The sequence below is a fragment of the Thunnus albacares genome, chromosome 3 (assembly GCF_914725855.1).
Source record: "Thunnus albacares chromosome 3, fThuAlb1.1, whole genome shotgun sequence".
Taxonomy (NCBI): Eukaryota; Metazoa; Chordata; class Actinopteri; order Scombriformes; family Scombridae; genus Thunnus; species Thunnus albacares.
The window spans coordinates 1,274,894-1,296,287 of NC_058108.1; the positions used below are offsets into that span (position 1 = coordinate 1,274,894).

Genomic DNA, 21,394 nt, shown 5'->3' on the forward strand with positions numbered 1-21,394 from the left:
GTGCACACAGAAGTGGAAATCTTATCTTTCCATCGCAAGCAGTATCACTGTTGACACTTTGCTATTCATATAAATTAGCCTGAGTACCAATGTGTGCTAATAGGCCCATGAGGTAATATAAGCAGAGACACCTGAGGCTCAGGTGACAAATGACACCTGCTCTCTGCAATGTTGTCTGTCATCCCTATCTTTTACTCACCTCACTATTTACATATCATCGCTGTCTCCCTATTGGCCGGCAGGCAGCTCACACCACTGAATCGTAAGCAAAGGGGAGTATCCTCGAAAATTGACAGTGAAAGGAGGAGGGGCAGGAGGAAGGGGTGGATGGAGGATAGATTCCCCTGTCAAGTTACCAAACAGGGCACCAACTGTCTTGATGATTAAGTAACAACAATAGCCTGTTTGGTCCCTGCCTGACAACCTGAGGACCAAACAAGATGCAGGACGCAGGAGGATGCAACTGACACCAGTGTTGAGGCAAATTACTTGTACTGAAAAAAAAAAGAGTAGATTGCTTCTCCTCAGTTTATACACTTGTGTAAACTGAGGAGAATCTACTGTATCGGTGAAACGTAGTGAAAGTCACAAGCGTCTCTGTAAGGCGTCCTGCATCGATTCCAAAACTAGCAGTAACAGCGTTTATCAAGGCACGTATCACAAGAAGTCTCACTAATATCTCTTTCGCTCTGATCCTCCACGCTGAGCTCGACTCCTCTGACCCTGACAGTATGTTTTCACTTTGAACAGTGGAGTCCTTGATTGATGAGCCGATGACAAACCAGGGAAGCCGCTAGAATACAGTTCATCTCTGTCTTTCCCATCACACCAAAATATTGTTCTATGGCGGATTTGAGATGATCGTTGTCCTGAGATTGTTTTAAGAAACCCAGTTCACCTCATCCAAGCTCGCTGAACGTCATCCGTTTCACTGGTTTGACTGATATGTGAAGAGATGCAGTAGATTACTCGGTTTTTCCATTGCACTGATTTTTTTGAGCCTGACTCATTAAAAGATAGGTTCCTAATTTTTCAAGTCTGTCTTAAAACAATAATCAGGAGCCCAAACAAACACTGACATGTTTTTCATTCCTCCTGTTCATACTGACCATCAGGAGATCCCTTCATAATGCACTTTAAATATAAGTGACCAATTCCTAAACTTTTAAATACATTTTTGCTCAAAAGGAGGACTGTGGGTTTTGTCTCTCATCACTTTTATGGTAAGTACATTTGGAGAGGATCTTCTAATAGTCTGTATGATCAAGAGGAATGATTACAGCGAGTAAAACCTGTTTCAATGTTCATATGGGTGCCTGACTTGAAACATTGGGAACCTGTCCTTTAAGATCAGTGGAAATGTAAGTCTTAAGTCGTCTCATGCAGGACTTGTGTTGAAATATAGTCTTGGAGGGGAGCCTCTCTGGACGTCCTTCAGCCTAATGAACCATTTTACTGGTTTAGAACGATGATGAAGGGCTGCTGTAGATGCTCATTGTTATTACGGTGGCCATAACTAGAAATTCTGGGTGCCTGAAAGAATTATCCTCTGGATCTCCCTTTTTAAAGATGTGATATTTCTGCTGGATTAAAGTAGACCGTCTCGAGCTATTAGCTACCCTTTCTGCCTTTTTAGGGCTGCAACCAATGATTGTTTTAAATATTTTTTTGATTACTTGATTATTTGAAGAAAAATTGTTAAATGCCCATCATTGTTTCACAAAGTCTGAGTTTGTATCATCAAATTCCTTGTTTTATCTTACAAACAGTCCAAAGATATTGGTACATTGAGTTTATAGATATTAAGTTTTCTATCATGTATGATGACGATGATGAGAAAAGCAGCAAGTTTGAAAAGCTGGAACTGGAGAATTAAATCCCCAAACAGACACATAAATAAATAATATAATATATTCAAACTTTCACAATAAAGAAATAGTAGTGGGGAACTCCAACTTTAGGTCAAATGCAGTGCAATTCAGTTGGATCTGCAGGAGGAAAAAATAACGAAACGTCTTTTTTCTCATCTTGTCTGACTATGAAGCGTTTCCATATGTTTGTGTTGGATTGCAGCCACTGTAGGGGGAGGCTGCTGTGTCTGTATTTCTCCTCTCATGTATAATCCAGATCACGTGAACCAGTTGGGAGAGTCAAACACATGATACATGTAGTCAAAGCTGAAGGGCCTAACTATGGTGCTTACATTAAAGGAAAAAAATGCTTCCTGTAGCCTCAGATTGATTTGGGCTGCGGGGTCGACATTTGAAACCCAAATATTTGTAGATGCTAGCCTTGACTGGAAATAAAGAGACTCAGTGTGTGAATAGTGACTTGCTTTAGCTCATATCTTTGAAAACAGTATGTTGAAGGTGTTGATATCTCCTTTATAACTCATTTATTGGTCATGTATTAGTAGATAAACAGTGACCAGATAAGAAGAACCAAACCTATATGGACAAAAGGAGTGGGATATTGGAAAACGCTGATCTCCATCTGTACCTCAAAGGCACACATTCACACTCCTCTGTTATGGCAGTTTGTTATTCTTAGTCACTGCCTTCCTACACATGGCTGATAAGAAGCAGACACAGGAGTATAGACGGAGGCTGGGATCTGGGGCATGAGGGCGGGGGGGGGGGGGGGGCTGTTAATACATGGAGATCTTTGTAGAGCACGATTTATGGCTTAAGAAGTTTCCAAAGCATGTGATCAGTATTTCTGCAACCCTGCAGAGGCCAGAGGCTACAGGTCAAACTCTCACATACAGGCAGAGCAGAAGTGACTTCAAAACCTTTTACAAGTACATTTCTCTACTAATTTTACCTTCAGAAGTACAATTATGAACTTTAAATGACCAAAATCTAACTTTCAACATCATCAAGCTTTATTTCAGTTAGTGTAAATGTAAATGTTATCAAACCAGAATCCATACAAAAAAAACCACATTTAACAGAAACAGTCAACAAATCCTCCACCAAGTACTTCACTGTATTCTCACACTTCATACTCATTCAAAGTAAGGTAGAGCATCAGGTCAAGTCAAAAGATATATTTTATATATTTATATATTTTCACTAAACAATGTAATGTCCATAAACACAAACTACATTCTTGTATTTATTCAACACACCACTCACTCCTTAAACAGGGATGCATGTTGTGTTATGTTATAATCTTTGGGGAATATTGCTCCGTTTTTTAAAATCTTTTCTACTATTCAGAGCGACTCGTTATATGTGTTGTGTAGTCTTTGTTGCTGCTAACTCCCACTGTCAACACTGCCATTGTGTATGATGGAGTCAAACATGAAGCACCACACCAGGGGATTAAACCCTGGTCCTTGCTGTGTGGTGGATGAGTGTTTTTTTGCTCTGTGCCACACCAGATAGCTCAATCAGTGTGTTACTTTTACTGACTTTGCTAACTGCACCTTTAGCTCAGTCTGAACTGATACAAATTTGTATCCTAAATTATCTGAAATTTCTTTTTACCTTCCTGGTGGATGAAGAGCTACGCATCTGCTCTCATGACGGTCTATTATGTACCTTGTAAGGTATTCTACATCAGAGCAAATGTACTTACTTTTGAGTGTCATTTCAATGGAAAACTGCAAAAACATTTCCATTAGATACTGAGGTGTGATGCTGTAAGTCAAGGCCACCAGGGACACTCAAGGACACTTACAGCTGACAGATAAGTTTACAAGGTCTTTAACAGGATTCATGACAGCCATCATTTCAAACTTGCACTACATTATTATGAGCTAGTGGGTCATAAATTCAGATGTCAAGTAATCTGGGGCAGCTAAAGGTGCACAATATTTATCTTACAGATAAAATAAACACATTTTACGTCACAGGAGAGTCACCGACCCACAGTCACTTCCTGGATGTTGTAAAGTAAAGCCAGGGGTTGTTTACACAGATTTGATCAAAAAGACACAGTTTTTACTAGATACTATATGTTTTACCAGCTTTTTTGTTCACACTGTAAGAAATAATATTCAATTCATTAACTAGAGCGGTAAAAAAGGTTAACTGTTACACACAGTACATTTATGATAATATTGCTGTGGTCAGAAGAAACCAAACATGTTCACATTTAAGAGAAAAAGCAAGATAAACTCTGTACAAACCAAAGACTGACCAACAACATCAACATGATCCAAAGGTCATGCAGTCAGCTCAGTTTCTCCCTGCTTTGATCACTGACTGTCTGTAATTATTATACAGGCCTACAGTATATTTATGTACTCTTTATATATTTATATGCAGTCAACGGGTTTGATTTGTGTGTCTGTGTCGCTCTCTAGTGGACAAATTGAGCAGCACACCTTCCTCCTCCTCTTTGTTCAGGTGAAGCCGACACTGGTAAATGTTTCACCTGGATGCGATGACGTCACGACACCTTCAGGAAAAAGAAACGGTGGAGTCCATGATCACCTTAGGCTGATCAATGTCTTCGGTTTGGATGGCGGAGCGAAATTGAAAGCAGTGAAGACTTCAAGAGTTCAACTTTAAGCTGAGTTTACTTTGTGTTCTGTGTCAAAGTGCTTTATTGGTCCTGTGGACACAAACACAATGTCTGCCTCCGCTATATTTGTGCTGGATCTGAAGGGGAAGGTAGGATCACTACTACTGCACAACACCGGTCACTATTTATGTGGCTTTACACGACTTTTATTCCAGCGACAGGTTATCAAACCGCAAAAAAAAAAAACCCAAACTATTCCTCCTTTACACCGTTCATGTGAAGTTTTTAACTGTTGCTTTAACTGTTAAACATTAATAGCTTTTGCGTCGTTAAAAATTAATGAAGAGCTTGCGACAGACTCATTCATTGGCCTTTTCCCCTTCACTTCCGGATACATGTCTGTCATTGGAGATCCAGGCTGCAGCCTCTAATAACTACATGTCACCAAACAGTGAAAGTGACCGATTCTGTCGCAGCACCTGTACACCTGTAGCCTTCAGTCATGGCATTTTATCTTGTAGCTGACAAACTCATAATGTAAGCTGACACACAGGTGAATGCTGCAGAGGAACAGCAGTGGAAGTCCACATGGTTTCAGATGTCCTGTGTGTGATCTGTACAGGAACACATCATGTGCCCTTTTCATTTGACCTAATGTAAGCAAAATGCTGCCATTAAAACAGGAAGTGGGTTATAACCTGATGTTGTTGCATCTTGAGCAGGTGTCAGGTTTGACCTGTTTGCATCTCTCTTATCTCAAACATTTTATCTTTCAGTTTCAGCAAAGTACGTCATTGCTCTTAAAGTAGAAAAGGTATCCAGACTTCCAGGAGTTTGTCACAGGACTGGCAAGGATCACTGTTCCCTTCTTGGTTATGTAATTACTATTAGAGTAAATCACAAGGACAGCAGCATGGTGGCATTAATGTTAAGCTTACTGAATTTAATTTTCCCAAAATTTTGTTGCAGCCCCTTCTGAAATATTCACATCAATTGTATCAAAGCCTCTCAGTAGCTCACCTGCCTCTCTTTATAAATCTCCTTTTTTGTATTTTATAAAGATTTTTGGTAATGAAATTGGTGAGAGATCATTTCTTTAACCTAGACTCACCATCAGTGTAGAACTAAAAGAGTATTAGTCAATTAACTTATTAGACAGTTGTCAGAAAATTAATCAGGAACAATTTTGATAATTGGCTAAATTCTTCCAGCTCCCCAAATGTGAATATTTGCTGGTTTGCTGAGTCTTTCATGACAGTAAACAGAATATCTTCAGGGTTTTGTGGTGTTGGTTGGAAAAACAAGAGCTGACATTTGGATGTAACATTTGGCTCTGGAAACTTGTTTTTATAGACCAACTTGGGAAAATAATGGGCAATTAATTATTAGCTGCAGCAGTTTATATTGTGATTGACAATGATGGTAATAAAGAAACAACTGCAAGCTACTTTTTTTATTGTCCCGTACCTGATGGTAACATCAGTATCCTGTTAAATCCCCAGTTTTGTAATAAACAGTTTTGTTGGATAATTTATTGTGGCAAATGTTAATTCTAAATTTAGCACATTTTTGATTACAAAAGTTTGGGATACTGGTTATTTTTCTGTCTCCACGCCTGCGACAGTGGTCCTTCTCATTCTTGTGAACATGATATCTCAGGAGCGCCTTGAGGGAATTTCTTTGACTTTGGCACAAACATCCACTTGGACTCAAGGATGAACTGATTAGATTTTGGTGGTGAAATTCAAAGGTCACTGTGACCTCACAAATCATGTTTTTGGCCATAATTATGACAAAGTTTCACTCAAATGTCTAATAGAATAAAATAATGAAGTGATGACATTTTATATCCAAAAGGTTCTGCAAAAACACTCCTCTGGTCATTATTCAACACCATAACTCAGGAACAGAAGGGGAGACTGGGACCATATTTAACATTTGGTCAGATACTGAATTGGTGACACTAATCTTGGGTTCCCACTTTGAAACTGTGGTGACTGTAAAGATCTTCTGCCGGGTTGAAGATGTATGTGAAGCATCCATGTTTTGCAGAAACATCCGTATCTGAAGCTTTGTCTACTGTCTATCAGAATCAGCTTTATTGGTCAAACATGTGAACACATATAAGGAAAATACACTTAATACCTTTAATTAAATTCCGTCAAAGTCTTCACTACAAATATTAAGAGTCTGGACAGACACGGATGTAAACTGCAACTTGGCTGGTTGGTGGAGGCGTACAACCACGAGGCAGTATTTCTAGTTTCTGTTAGTTTTAGTCACTTGATTTTCATTTTACACACCACTAATGATTAGAAAACTGTACTCTAAAGGTTGTATTCTCTTCTGTAACCAGTAACTACCATATTTTGTTGAACATGCACTTGTCTGATAACCATGTGACGTTATTTTCCCTGCTCAGGTGTTGATATGTCGGAACTACAAAGGTGATGTGGACATGGCGGAGATTGACCACTTCATGCCTTTACTCATGCAACATGAAGAGGAAGGCCTTCTCTGCCCTGTAATGTCACATGGCAATGTTCACTTCATGTGGATCAAACACACCAACCTGTACCGTATCCTTGTCCTGGATGTCGCTGTCACACACTTATTAATGAGAGGCCAAAGTCATGATGTACACAGAGGAGTAATAAACTCAGAGATGAATCCTCTAAGTTCAATATAAGGTAAAAATGTACTGAAGTGAACAATAATAGTGATCTTAACAGTGTACAATACTCCTTAACCTGATCTCTGTACAGTGGTGGCCACAACAAACAAGAACTCCAATGCCTGCCTTGTTTACTCATTTCTCTACAAACTTGTCGAGGTGAGTGAGTATCACACATGCGGTTTCCAAGGAAAGACAGAGTGGAAGATGGCTTTTAAAGATACAGATAATCCAAGTGAAAACTGGCAGTTACTCCCAGCCGCCTCTGATAAATGATGTCTGTTGTGCGTATCGTGCAGGTGTTCACAGAGTACTTCAAAGAGCTGGAGGAGGAGAGTATTCAGGATAATTTTGTGGTTGTCTACGAGCTGCTGGATGAGCTGATGGATTTTGGATTCCCTCAGACGACTGACAGCAAGATCCTGCAAGAGTGAGACACACATAGACGCACATAGAGTATCTACAGTGTATATATATATATATATATATATATATGAGTGCGAAGTTGCATCACAGGAAGTCACTTCATATCATGCCCTCTCTTGCAGATACATTACTCAGGAAGGTGCCAAGCTTGAGGTGGCAAAGAGCAAGGTGCCGACCACCGTCACCAACGCCGTCTCCTGGAGGTCTGAGGGTATCAAATACAAGAAGAACGAGGTCTTTATTGATGTCATTGAGTCCATCAATGTACTGGTACGGTGGGATTTGTGTATTTGATATAGAAATTAGAATATATGGTGCAATATGGGAGTCACCAAATTCCTGAATTTATTCTAAAATCTGTCATTATTGCATGTAAATTTGCATTTGTGAGATTTTTTTGTGAAGCAAGTAAATATGGTAGTATAGTATTCAGTATATTAGTAAGTTCTGTAACATTGTAACACTCGCTGCTTTTTAACTAACAAGTTATAGTAGTAATGTATGTAATAAAGTGATTTAATGCTTTCTGTTCACTATATTTGTGATATATTGTGGGCTTTTTTCTCTGCTTAATGTTTGATTTAGTTGACTGATTTATACGCCTCTCTGTGTGGTTTGTTCAGGTGAACGCCAACGGCAGTGTGATGAGCAGCGACATCGTGGGCAGCATCAAGTTGAAGACTATGTTGTCTGGGATGCCTGAGCTGCGGCTTGGCCTCAACGATCGAGTGCTTTTTGCTCTCACTGGACGTACGCATGCAGTCTCTTTCCATCCGTATCTATCGTTGCTCCAGTTATCCAGCTGGATATGCAGTGAATCTGTCTGTTTTAGTTTTGACAAGAAACTGCAGCTGATTGTGTTGTTTTCTGTTCAGGTGACAAGGGGAAGACAGTGGTGATGGAAGATGTGAAGTTCCACCAGTGCGTACGTCTCTCACGCTTTGAGAGTGACCGAACAATCTCCTTCATCCCTCCAGACGGGGAGTCTGAACTCATGTCCTACCGCATCAACACTCATGTTAGTCCCATTCAGTACCTGCTACAAATACTAAATAGTTTATATATGAAACTTATCACATGTGCCATATTTATGTCAAGTCAAAGTACGAGTTGTCTGGTGAATGCAACCAAAATTAGGTGCTGGTCATGACACACTAAGCTCCAGTTATTTAATGATATCACAGTCGTTTCAAGAACACTTAATCTTGTTCAAGGCAAGTTAAACACAAGTGTCAGATGCAGCCTTAAATATACGTACACTACAATCAGTGATGTCAGTAAAAGGTACACCTGAGCTCAATACAAACAGGACACATAAGAAACAAACCTTTGATGAAATATGTCAACAATAATTTCTATGAAGATTTGAACAACGAGAGACAAAACAAGAGAACTGTATCTCTCCCAAAAATGTTCAAATGTCTCAATAACTCGACATAAAGAATGACTAAATGATTTATGTATTCATTTTGCTATTGCAAGAAATGTATAGAAGAGGCCCTCAATGAAAAGTTGAAGAAATAAAGAGACATAAGATAAAATATAAACACATTTTTAAAGATAATTTCATCAATAGGGGAAAAAAAAAAAAGTCAATAAAACCGTCTGTACACATAGTGTGCATTTACAAACAAGTGAGTACAAACCATATGTAAACTTATAATACAGTGAAAGTTCTATGTATTAAGTTTCTGCTATTTATATATTTATGCCTTTATATATTGCATTTGATGGAGTTTTTAAACCAAAGAAATGTAAATGCATGTATTGAATGTAGAGAGTCAGAGTATCACTGATGGTTCTACATACAGTAGCGTCACATTCGACCTGTTACAAATAGCAGAATCATATGCGTATGTAACCCGAGAAAGTATGTTCATGTTGTTTTGATTGTTCAATCATTTTCATGTTGAAAATAATTTTATCCATCATCTCTTACAGGTGAAACCCCTCATATGGATTGAATCAGTCATAGAGAAATTCTCTCACAGTCGTGTGGAGATCATGGTTAAGGTACTGAATTTTATGTATTTTTAACTACAAAATCAAACATATTGTGTCACTTGTGATGCATGCTTTGCCAAAAACTGTTAAAGCAAGAAAATCACAATGAAATCAGCAAAAAAATATTCCTGTTGTGGTTGCAACCCTGAACTGAGCCACATGGAGGCTAATGCAAGTTGTCCTGTGTTGTATTTTTAGGCAAAGGGACAATTTAAAAAACAGTCTGTGGCAAATAATGTGGAGGTGAGGGTCCCTGTCCCCAGCGATGCCGACTCACCCAAGTTCAAAACCAGCACAGGCCATGCTAAATATGTGCCTGAGAAGAACATGGTGGTCTGGACCATCAAGTCTTTCCCTGTAAGAACCTCACAACTCAATATGTCATATGCAAACAACATTAAATTCAAATTACATTTCTTTCTTTAATGACTATTCTAGTTGATGAAAGATTTAAATGTACTTTGTATTTAACTTTCTTTGCTACTGTCTGTTTACCTGTCTGTTTGTATAATCCATTTGTCTTTCCATCTATTTAGGGAGGTAAAGAGTTTCTAATGAGGGCTCACTTTGGTCTGCCCAGCGTGGAGAACGATGAGATGGAGGGCAAACCTCCCATCACTGTCAAATTTGAAATCCCATACTTCACAGTCTCAGGAATACAGGTTTGTGTGCATACAGGTTTGTGTGCTTATGCTTTAAATGTTAAATAGTTTTAGTGTTTTAAAAGTCAAATTTTAAAACATGTTTTTAATGTCATATAAGGTTATTGCCTGTGTTAGTATTAGTCAGGTCCATCTGCAAGCAAAAACATTCTGGATCTGAAACATGTTAGAGCGTGTATATAATGTCACAAATGAATATGGGTGGTTAAAGCTTTATGATTACAGCTTTGCATAGGGTGTTTGCATTTTACTGCACGTAGATTGTTAAGTCAGTTCCCGTAAGACCTGATAATTTGTGCCCAGACTGGAAAACTAAATTAAAGTTGATTTGATGATACACATTAATGTTTCTTGCTTCAACAAGTTATGTCTCTTCTGTCACTCTTCTTCACTAGGTGCGATATATGAAGATCATAGAAAAGAGTGGTTACCAGGCGTTACCGTGGGTTCGCTACATTACACAGAGTGGAGGTGTGTAGTAATTTTCCATTAGACCTCAATATTATAAGACATACTGACTTTGGACATATGTGTACTGTTTAATCAAGTGGTTTACTGCATGACTGTAGAAACTGAATCACATTTTAACATTTCTTCATTCTTCACATTTCTTTTGATTTAGATTACCAGCTGAGGACCAATGTGTAAAGCCTGCGAGGATGCTGTATATCATTCACTTCCAGGACTTCCAGAGGAGCATAAAATGATCACTTTAACTGGACTGAAAGAATGTCTTTTAAATTTCACCTGCTCTATTTAAACATCACTGATCTTGTTTTATTAAATCTTTGTGGGAGAGGATTTTAATGTTTTCTGATCGTTAGACCACTGCAAATAATTTAAATGTTTGATTCAATTATTCCTTTTAAAAAATTTTATCAGTTTGTTGTATCCCTTTGTTGTTTTTTCACGAGTTTTCAACACCATATAAGGACAGATTTTGTCCTGGTATTGTAGTTATGCATTGTGCAATCACAGTCACTGAATTCCGCCTAAAATTAAATACTTTCACCCGCCTTTTTTCCACACTTGCGTCTGGAGCTCTACTACCAAAAGGTCAGAAATGTGAATGAACTGCCTTTGAAGACAACAACGTATACGAATCGCCCGCTTTCTTGGCTAAGCGCTCTGATTGGTCGGCCGCGGCTGTTACTACGGTGATAGTGTAGTAACAGAGTTGTAACTCCACCTCTTTGACCATATAAGGAAGAGTGACCGCCTCCAGACGCGCTGTGATTGGTCAACGCGTGTTCTGCCCAATGTTTGTAAATTGTAGTCAGGAGACGCTGCTGTGTAGATCTCAGCGCGCAAATGTATTTTCTAATGTTGATAAACCTTCCTGGCTTGGATTTTATTTAAAAGTTACCGGTCTTTAGAGAGAGAAAGAGCGGGTTAGGACAGCGTTTGGCGACGTTGTGGATCTCAAAGAACCGAACAAGGTAACGTTATGCTACAAAGCGTTATAGTTTGCCCCCGTTTTTAATGTTAGCAGCTAGCCTGGATGCTAACCGTCTGTGAGGTTGAGTTGACATAACATAGCTCTCGTTAACAATTACACTTTCGCTTGGGGGGTTGTTGTTTAAACGTACGATTTGTTTAGACGACCTGATGTAACATTACGCTAGCAGAGTCGGTTAATATGGCGTCAACAGGGGGAACTGAGGCTAGCCGGATGCTGTAGTAGTAGCAGCTAGCTGTAGCAGACGTTAATCTTCCTGAAAAATAGCGTCGCTTCTTCACTCTTCATCTTGACGTTTGCTCGTGTGAGGTGCCCGTCGTTCACTGTTGTACATCTCCTACTGAACAGGCACAAAGAAAGACTATAATGGTCCTTAGTCAGATGGATGCAGGTAAAGCGTTGACGGCGGCAGCAGCCAAAGGGAACACCAGCGATGTGCAGAGGATCCTGGAGGAGTGCAGGGTGCATCCTGACACTGTCAATGAATTTGGCAGGACTGCGCTACAGGTGAGGACTAATCATTCATATTCAACCGCTTATTAACTACAACATTAAATACATATTCTGGTTATTCGGTTACAGGCGCGTCTCCTCCCTTCTTGAAACATGCCGTACACAAACAGTTGCTTGTTATGAATGTGTTTTGGCTCCCTGTGTTAAAATGACAGGTTCACAGTGTTTCAAGTCTGTCATAAAACAACAGTCAGGAGCCCAAATGAACATTGACACATGTTTTTCTTGCTGTAATCATTCCTCATGTTCATACTGACCATTAGAAGATCCCTTCATAATGACCTTACAATGTAAGTGATGGGGGACAAAAGTCACAGTCCTCCTTCAGTGCAAAAATGTATTTAAAAGTTTATCTGAAGCTAATATGAAGCTTCAGATGTCTTAATGAGTCAAATCAAGTAGATATCTTTCAACGTTACAGTCTTTTTAGTGCCAAAGTTTTTGTTACTATACTTCCACCACAGCTCAACAGGGAAACACTGTCCGAGGAAACACAAAGAGGGAATTTGATGCTAAAAAGACTGTAAATGTGTCAGATATCCACTTGATATGACTAACTAGGACTGCTGAAGATTCATATAAGCTTCAGATACACTTTTAAATGCAATTTTGCACAAGATGACTGTGTGGACACACTGTGGATTTTTGCCCCCATCACTTAAGCTGACGTATGAACAGGAGGATTGATTAAACCTCTTTCAGTGTTCATTCGGGCACCTGACTGTTGTTTGTGAACCTGTCCTTTTAAGGCAGAGTTTACAGTACAGTGTCTGATCTTCCAAGGAAATGAGAAATATTTTATTATTTGTCTGATGAATAGAAAGAGGATATAGACTCACAGCCCTGAAATATGACCTTAACTTCATCAAGGTTATAATGTTCAGTTTTTGATTAAACTGTTTCAGACAGTTATTGATTCAACTTCTTGGTCAATTTGGAGGCTGCTGTTTGTGGTGTTGTTGAATAGTATTGCATAATACTTAGAGGTGTTTCTAATATTTTGTCCAGATCATTTATATCAATGAAGATACACTAAATAGTACGGCTGTAATTAATTATTATTTTCATTATGAATATTATTGATTGATTTGATCTGTAAACATCAGAAAATAGTGTAAAATGTTCATCACAGTTTCCCAGACTTCCAGCTAAGTTGTCCAACCAACATTCAAAACCCAAAAGATATTTAATTTGCTATGAAATAACAAAGAACAAATCAGTAAATCCTCACATTTGAGAGACTGGAAGCAGGGTGTTTTTACTTGATGACTGACTTCAATGTTTAATTGATTATCAAAGTTGTTGCTGATTAATTTTCTGTCCATTGACTAATTGATCAAGGGACTAATAGCCTCAGCTCTAGAAACACCTATAACACAAAAAGACTGTTATATGTTCACTTAATAGAAATTATATGAGAGTATTAGTATTAAACTATTTTGATAATCAATTAATTTGGAATCATTTTTTAGGACAAAAGCTTCTGTGATGTGAATATTTTCTGGTTTGTTTAGTCTTCTACGACAGTAAACTGAATATTTTTGGGTTTTGGACTGAAGACATTCAAGGATGTTGGACTTTGAGAAGCCATGATCGAGATTTTACAGCATTTTCTGACATTTTATGGACCAAAAACTAATTAATCTGTAATGAAGATAATCATTAGTTGCACTATACTACACTATATCAATACTACAGACAGTAACTGTATTAATTATTCACCAGGTCCCATTTGACATCTTTTCATGGAAATGACTTTTAGTACTAAGATGAAACATTGAATATGGACTGATGATCTCTGTTGGTTCTTGACATGAAATGGTTAAAAGGCCTCTGAATTTGATGAATCTGGGGTCATTTACACCCAGATGTTGAATATAATAAATGAATGTAATAATAAATAATGTAGTAAACATCTCCTAATACTTCTCACAGGTAATGATGATGGGGAATTCCAAGATTGCCAGTTTGCTGTTGGAAAAAGGAGCAGACCCCAACATCCAAGACAAACACGGGATAGCGCCGGTCCATGACGCAGCCCGTACAGGATTCCTCGACACTCTGCAGGTTCTGGTGGAGTACGGCGCTTCAGTAAACATCCCGGACCAGAGCGGCGCCTTGCCTATCCACATCGCCATCCGGGAAGGCCACCGGGATGTTGTGGAGTTCTTGGCACCCCGGTCCGACCTGAAGCACGCCAACGTCAGCGGTCAGACGGCGATAGACGTGGCCCGAGCTTCATGCGTGCCTGATATGATTGACTTGCTTTTCGCCCACATTCATAGTTAGTCAGAGTTCTGGGTGACCTGAACCTCACACTTTTTTGCTTCAAACCTGGTGACTTGAATTCATTGCTGTGTAAAGGATTATTTTTTTTGTTAATAGTGGCTCAGCATTAATATGTGATACAGGACATATTGTCTTGGCAGCTTATTGTCAGTGGATGGGTGGCTATATACAGTAGACACCTCTTTTGCACAGTGCAATTTAGGCACCTTTATATACAAATATATATATCTGTTTCCCTATTAATTGGGAGTGCACATTTGTAGATAGTTCCCCCCCAGTGTTTTGTAATTATTTCCATTGTGTAAGAATTGTAACAGTTGATTCATTGTATGTGTTTTTTTTTTTTTTTTTACATTTTATTTTACCAAACTTGAAGTGGTGCACCCTGATTGCTTTGCATAGTTGTGTTTCTCTTAAGTAGATGTACTTAGAATTTACTCTTATTTATTGTTGGAATAGGACTGAATATTCCTGTGACTTTGTAAATAGCAACATTTATCGTGATTTTGTTGAAATGTTATTTATACAGATACTTTTAAAACAAAAGTGAAATTATTCACTTTACTATTTGAAGATGAAAGCACAAAATAAAGTGTTGAACTTGAAGTTGGGAAGTCATAGTTTTGATTTTAAAACAGTAGACGGAGTTATTTCTTTCTGGGAGTTTACATGATATATGACATTATTTTGTCACAGTGTAACCAAAAACGTTAAAATGAAGTGATTTTGTGTATTTTTTCACATGAATTTAATTTCCGGCAGTGTGGAGACGATTTTGAAACAGCAATTAGACAATCGTGGGGTTATGTGGTAAACCTTTAAGGTTGCGAGATGCTTGACAGAATAGGAACGATGACAAAATCCACTTCTGCTCAATTTTTTTCTGACTAAATGTTTCTCTTTCTTGTGATTTACTGGAAAGTTTGACCTCTAGGCTTTAAAAAAATGACTTAAATGTAAATAATCACCGGTGAAACTGCTCACAACTCAATTAAATATGCAACAAATGACAACTGGTATGAAGCACACGTTGCTTTTTGAGGAAAAATAAGGAAAAATGGATGAAAGTTAAGAGATGTAATTCACAGACCCAGTTACCCCAGCTGTCCTGACTGTTCTCATTTTAAAAGTCTTTACAAACTCCAAGGAGCAAACAAGAATAGCTCTACTGAAACTCAAATTAAATTACATAATTTGATTTGTGCAGGTTTGGCTGAAGCTAAAGTGGTCTCGGTTAAACCACATTAAAGGCATTTTCCTTTACATGCGTAATGATCTGATGTCGTCTCCTTAAAGAGACAAATCTACAAGCTCTTTGTTTACTATGTTACATGCATCCTCGAGTATCTTAGCACTTCCCCCCAAGGTGATTCATCAAGGGCATTTCTAATGACTCCACACTGGAATGCACCGCGCAGTGAAAACCCTCCGAAAGGTCACGCAGATATCTGGATTGGAAACTCAAAATGAATGAGGGCCCTGTGTTTTTGTCGAGGCTTGTAGGTAACGGCGGCACAGTTTTGCTGATGTTTGTGCTCGGTGCTCTTGCAGTACAATGGGGCTATTTTGTTTGCTTGTGTGCTACGGGGGCCAACTTCTCAAGCAGAGAAAGGAGATACAGTTCAGTTCGCTGTGTGGAGGCCCATGATGTCACAGAGAGACCGTGTACACATGTTACTGTGCTGTTACATGTTTCCCTTCAGAAACACAAATGTACTCAAACTTTACTTTATTCATTTTTTTGACAGTAAAATTGAGTTTTCTGTGTGTATTTGTACTGTATTTACCAATTTAATGCTACTTTATGCTTCATTACATTTCAGAAGAAAATATCCTTTTTACTCCACTGCACACAAAATATGTAATTGATATGAGACATATGACTTGTTGTTATACATTAAACTATGCAGAAAAGTAGTGAAAGTGAAAAATTGGCTTCATGTTGACCAACTACAACATACAAATACTACTTCCACATGAATACAACAGTAATAATGGTACTACTTTACTTTAAATTAACTATTTATAAGCAGTTTATAAACAAACAAAGCTTATAAGACAGTAAAATGAAGCTGTGAGCAGATCAGATCAACAACTAGAACTCCAGAAGCATCCAGAGGTCGAGGCTGGAATATAAAACACATATAAAATCATATAAAATGTCTTCATAGGTGAAGTTATAATTGTTGACATATACTATACATTAATAAACACTTACAAATGTCCCTTCATCTGCTTACAACTATATTGTAGTGTATTATAAACTATGTATTAAATGTTTAGATGAGGGACTGTTATAATAATATAATAATAATATATCACAAGACCACATGTTCTACCTTATGAATACTTTTACTTTTGATACTTGTTTACTTTTTCCGTCTTTTCTATACTTTAATGAACATTGACTGATGTCTCTACAGTGTCCATACTGGGTTCATAGCCCCCCTGATTAATCATAGTTCAACTGTTATAGATGCTATAGTGATAACTCTGATCATCAAATTGATAAATAATTGTAATGCAAAAGAAAAAAAAGAAAGAAAATGGGGAAGAACAAAAACACAAATAATAATTTCTCAATACAGTGAAGCCCAATAAGCATCTATGCATCAGGGAAGAGAGGAGATATGTGTATTTATACTTTTACTCAAATAGGATTTTGAATTTACAGTGTAGTTTTACTTTAATAGAGAATCTGAATACTTCTTCCATCACTGCATTTAATAGCCTCAATAATCTGCATTCACATGTTTTCTCCTCTGTTTCATATTTATATCATCTCATATATGAGCACCTGCTGGGAGCTGCAGTCAAACCACTTCCACTTGAATTACTCTGCAGGAGCTGCTTGAGGTTAAATGTCTTCCTCAAGGCTTCTTCAGCAGTTTGAGGAGGAAAGAGTCATTCACGTTCCACACCCATATTTTCTCAGCCAGTTTTGAAACCACTAACTTTCCGGTCAGAAGTCTGCTTCTCTATCTCTCGTGCTACCACTCCCTCATGTTGTGTAATAAAGACACACAACCACAAATAATACTTTAATATGTCCTCATACACTTACAACTAATCAGCCACAAAGCAGTTGAGAACATGACAGACAGTTTAATGTGCAGCCTCAGACAGTCGTGCTCCCAACCACTAGGTAGAGCTCCCTGACCTCGCTGAGTAGCAGTGTGTGGGAGTGTTGCTGGATATGCAAACACTCCCTGGATAAACACTGTTGTGCTGCTTCGTTTGTTCTGCAGGTTGGGTAAGTCACAACTTTGCAAGCAACAAGAAATAGTAGGTGTGGACTAGAAAAAAACAGCGTCAGCCTATTACTCACGTGGCCAAATATATACAGAAATAGAGATGTGTGGGAGTACATGATGATGACACTGTGGGAAAATGTGTGTGATAGCAGAAACTTTCCTCATATTTGAAAGTATATGACAAAGGGATGAACTGTATAACACACCCGTCTGTTTGAATGCATGTAATTGGAGACATTTACAATGAATTTTGTCTTCAGATAGCACACAGTGGAGAGCTGACAGGAAGTGTCTTAGACCGCTCGGCCACAAGGACGCCCCTTATATATGGAAGCAAATAGGGGTCGTTAATATTTTGAGCTTGTGAAATGGTTTGTGAATGTGTAATCAAGTTTTGCAGCTGTAGAAATATTTTGCGCATGCGTGAAAAAGTTTTGTGCACACAGATATAATTTGCACGTGTGTAAAAGGTTTTTGTAGAAATATTTTGTGTATTTGTAATCAAAATGTGTGCAGGAATATTTGTCTGAGAGATGGACACATGAATATCCTGCCTGTGTGTTCGACCCTGAAGTTATAAGCTACAAACTACAAGTTATGAGTATGAATTTTGACCCTGTTTTTACAGCTGAATCCGAACACAGAGTCAGTCTGTCCAATCAGAGGGCAGATGCTTCTGTTGTGTTCGTCCTACTGCAGGTCCTGAATTTTAAAGCGGCTCTCCTGCTACCCAGGTGGGTTTAATTGTACTTAAGGATGCTGTAGATATTAATGATAAACATTTCATGTGTTGTATATTTAGCTTGCAGTTAGTTTGCTATTATTGTACAGCAACACATTGATGATGTTTTATTTCTAAGATCTTTCTAATAAGATTAATATCCAGTCTTCTCTTGTACCAATAAGTTAATAATTCACTTTGTGTGTAGTTGCTAAATACATCAGTGAGAAGCGGCGCTGTATTAGCGGACATATCTGCAGCTTTGTGTGACCTGATGATAACACCCATTTGTTAGACATGAGTTGTCATTCTCATATTTCAGATGCTGAAGGAGGCAAAAGACTACAGCTCCATCCCAAAAGTTCAGAAGTTTTAAAATGAGTGTTATCAGGGTCTAAGATGCCACAGCTTTGATCTAGAAGGCCTGATGATCCACATCAGCTTAGTTTACAGTCTGCTGTACCAGCCTCAACCACTCAGGAGCCATTGTAGGCACAGATCAGCAGGAGGCATGACATTGCATGAAAATGTATTACTGACTCCACTGCTGTGCAAGAGCTGGTTGTTAAGTCATACATACAAAATATGAATATTGTTCATCTAGTTAATGATGACAGTTCTGGTCAAACTGTCAGTGCTGCTTCTGAAAACAGAAAGTAACAAAGTATTTCAAAACATCACAGACCACATCTGTGTGTTATTAATGTTTCCAAACAGTAACTTTTCTTTTTTTCTCTTGGCATGTAAGGATTTAATATTTGGATTCTTTGAGGGTCTCGTAAAAATAGTTAATGGTACATAGGTGTAACAAACAAACAAACAATTCACTGTAGTCACTTTATTGTAAAAGAAACAATAGCACAAGAAGCATTACATAGCAAATAAAATGTACATAAGTAACCTATTTACAGTATAAAGCACCTCAAACTAAAACGGAAGCTACGTCCTCGTACAGATGAAACTGCTTTCTGTGACACTCTGGATATCAGATGCTCCAAAAACAGCAATTTGGGATGACAAGTATGTGACCTGGACCAAGACTTCACACTTCCATGTAAATACTGTCTGTTATCCACCGCTGTGTCTGGCAGGTCAGCTATCACCTGGGTGTCATTCCTGATCCTCTGTGCAACACTCCCTCCTGGAATATGTGAGCCAGCAGCGTTAGAACTGTCTCTAGTCATCGGTTGTGAATGAAGTACTTTATTGGTATCAGCATCACTTTAAAGGTTCTGGTAGTGGTACTAGTATTGTAATGTTTTAAATGATATCCAGCAGATTAGAAGTGGTTTGTATGTGCTACTTTTTACTCTATTTAAGAGAGATAAAGTTATTGTAGTGTTGTGGTTTATACATCATTGTTTATTGTTGAGGTCGTATCTATTTAGTATTGCTGGAGGTTTCCAAAAAAGGGTGAAATTGGGCAGTGGATAGATAATAACGCTGTATTTATATGTTTCATTTTTCTTATTGAGCTGAAGGCGGAGCACTGATAATATTGTGGCTATACTTTATTTAATTTGTTGAAGTTGTGTGAGTGACCGGTGAACACTGTTACATCAACTTCGGGGGAGCAGTTTGTTACTGAAGGCTCTGACTGAAGATACGCTACTGCAAGTTCACACCGAAGCTTCTGTGATGCTGCAGTAGTTAGACTGTCCTAAATCCACAGCCAGCCTTCATGTCTAACTGTTGGTAATTATGATACATGTTTTCATTCTTGGTGATGCTGCTCCTTTAGTAACACTAGCAGACATTTGCTAACTTCCTAAAGCTACATTACTGTTCTGTTCTGGGTACATAAAGCAGCCTTCCTGAACTTGAAAATATACATTTGGTATACATTTGGACAACTGTGTTGCCTTACAATAACAGCAAACTAACAGCAAGCTAAATACACAACACATTAAATGTTTACCATTGATATCTACAGCGTCCTCAAGTACATTTAAAGCCTCCTGTGTCGCAGGAGAGCCGGCGTTATTGTCCATAAAAAAATTCAGGACCTGCATGGGGATGAACCATAGACTGTATAAAACGCAATGGAACCATCTGCCCTCTGATTGGACAGACTGACTCTATGTTTGACCAATTGGATTCAGTTGTAAAAACAGGGTCAAAATTCATACTCATAACTTGTAGTTTGTAGCTTGTAACTTAAGTGTCACATACACAGAAAAGAAATGTGTGTTTCTGTCTCTCATGTAACTTCACTGTCACACACAAAGTTAGGAGAATTGTGTGGTCATCTCTCAGACTTTGTGAAACCTCACTGTTGAAAATATTCCTGCACAAATACATAAAGTATTTCTACAGCTGCAAAACATTTTACACATGTGCAAAATATTTCTACAGCTACAAAACATTTTACACATGTGCAAAATATTTCTACAGCTGCAAAACATTTTACACATGTGCAAAATATTTCTACAGCTACAAAACATTTTTACACATGTGCAAAATATTTCTACAGCTACAAAACATTTTACACATGTGCAAAATATTTCTACAGCTGCAAAACATTTTACACATGTGCAAAATATTTCTACAGCTGCAAAACATTTTACACATGTGCAAAATATTTCTACAGCTGCAAAACATTTTACACGTGCAAAATATTCCTACAGCTGCAAAACTTTATTACACATTCACAACCCGTTTCACAAGCTCAAAATATTAACGACCCTTATTTGCTTCCATATTTTTCACTGTTCTTGATGTTTTCTAGACCAAAACATGAATCATTTAATTGAACAAAGAAAGGTAAATTAATGGTTAGTTAGTTGCAGTGTTGATGTCTTTCTACCATGACAAATAATGACAAGGTCAAAAGAAAAAGGATTAAAAAGTTAAAGGATGAGTTAATATTTTTTTGCAGAGTAAACTAACTAAACATATCCAAACATATCCTTGAAGCTG

At 38.1% G+C, this 21,394-nt stretch overlaps 2 protein-coding genes across 2 annotated transcripts; both read left to right on the forward strand.

The window, feature by feature from the left end:
- Positions 1-4,377: 4,377 nt before the first annotated feature.
- Positions 4,378-11,255, forward strand: ap1m2 (adaptor related protein complex 1 subunit mu 2). The gene is made up of 12 exons (XM_044345663.1): positions 4,378-4,622; positions 6,896-7,052; positions 7,239-7,306; positions 7,447-7,577; positions 7,696-7,843; positions 8,197-8,323; positions 8,449-8,591; positions 9,515-9,586; positions 9,776-9,934; positions 10,114-10,239; positions 10,635-10,710; positions 10,862-11,255. Exons 1-12 carry the CDS (start codon positions 4,581-4,583, stop codon positions 10,885-10,887), a joined length of 1,275 nt encoding a protein of 424 aa, XP_044201598.1. The 5' UTR covers positions 4,378-4,580; the 3' UTR covers positions 10,888-11,255.
- A 331-nt stretch (positions 11,256-11,586) lies between these two features.
- cdkn2d (cyclin-dependent kinase inhibitor 2D (p19, inhibits CDK4)) lies at positions 11,587-15,106 on the forward strand. The gene is made up of 3 exons (XM_044345665.1): positions 11,587-11,678; positions 12,047-12,205; positions 14,147-15,106. Exons 2-3 carry the CDS (start codon positions 12,065-12,067, stop codon positions 14,498-14,500), a joined length of 495 nt encoding a protein of 164 aa, XP_044201600.1. The 5' UTR covers positions 11,587-11,678; positions 12,047-12,064; the 3' UTR covers positions 14,501-15,106.
- The last annotated feature ends 6,288 nt before the right edge of the window (positions 15,107-21,394 follow it).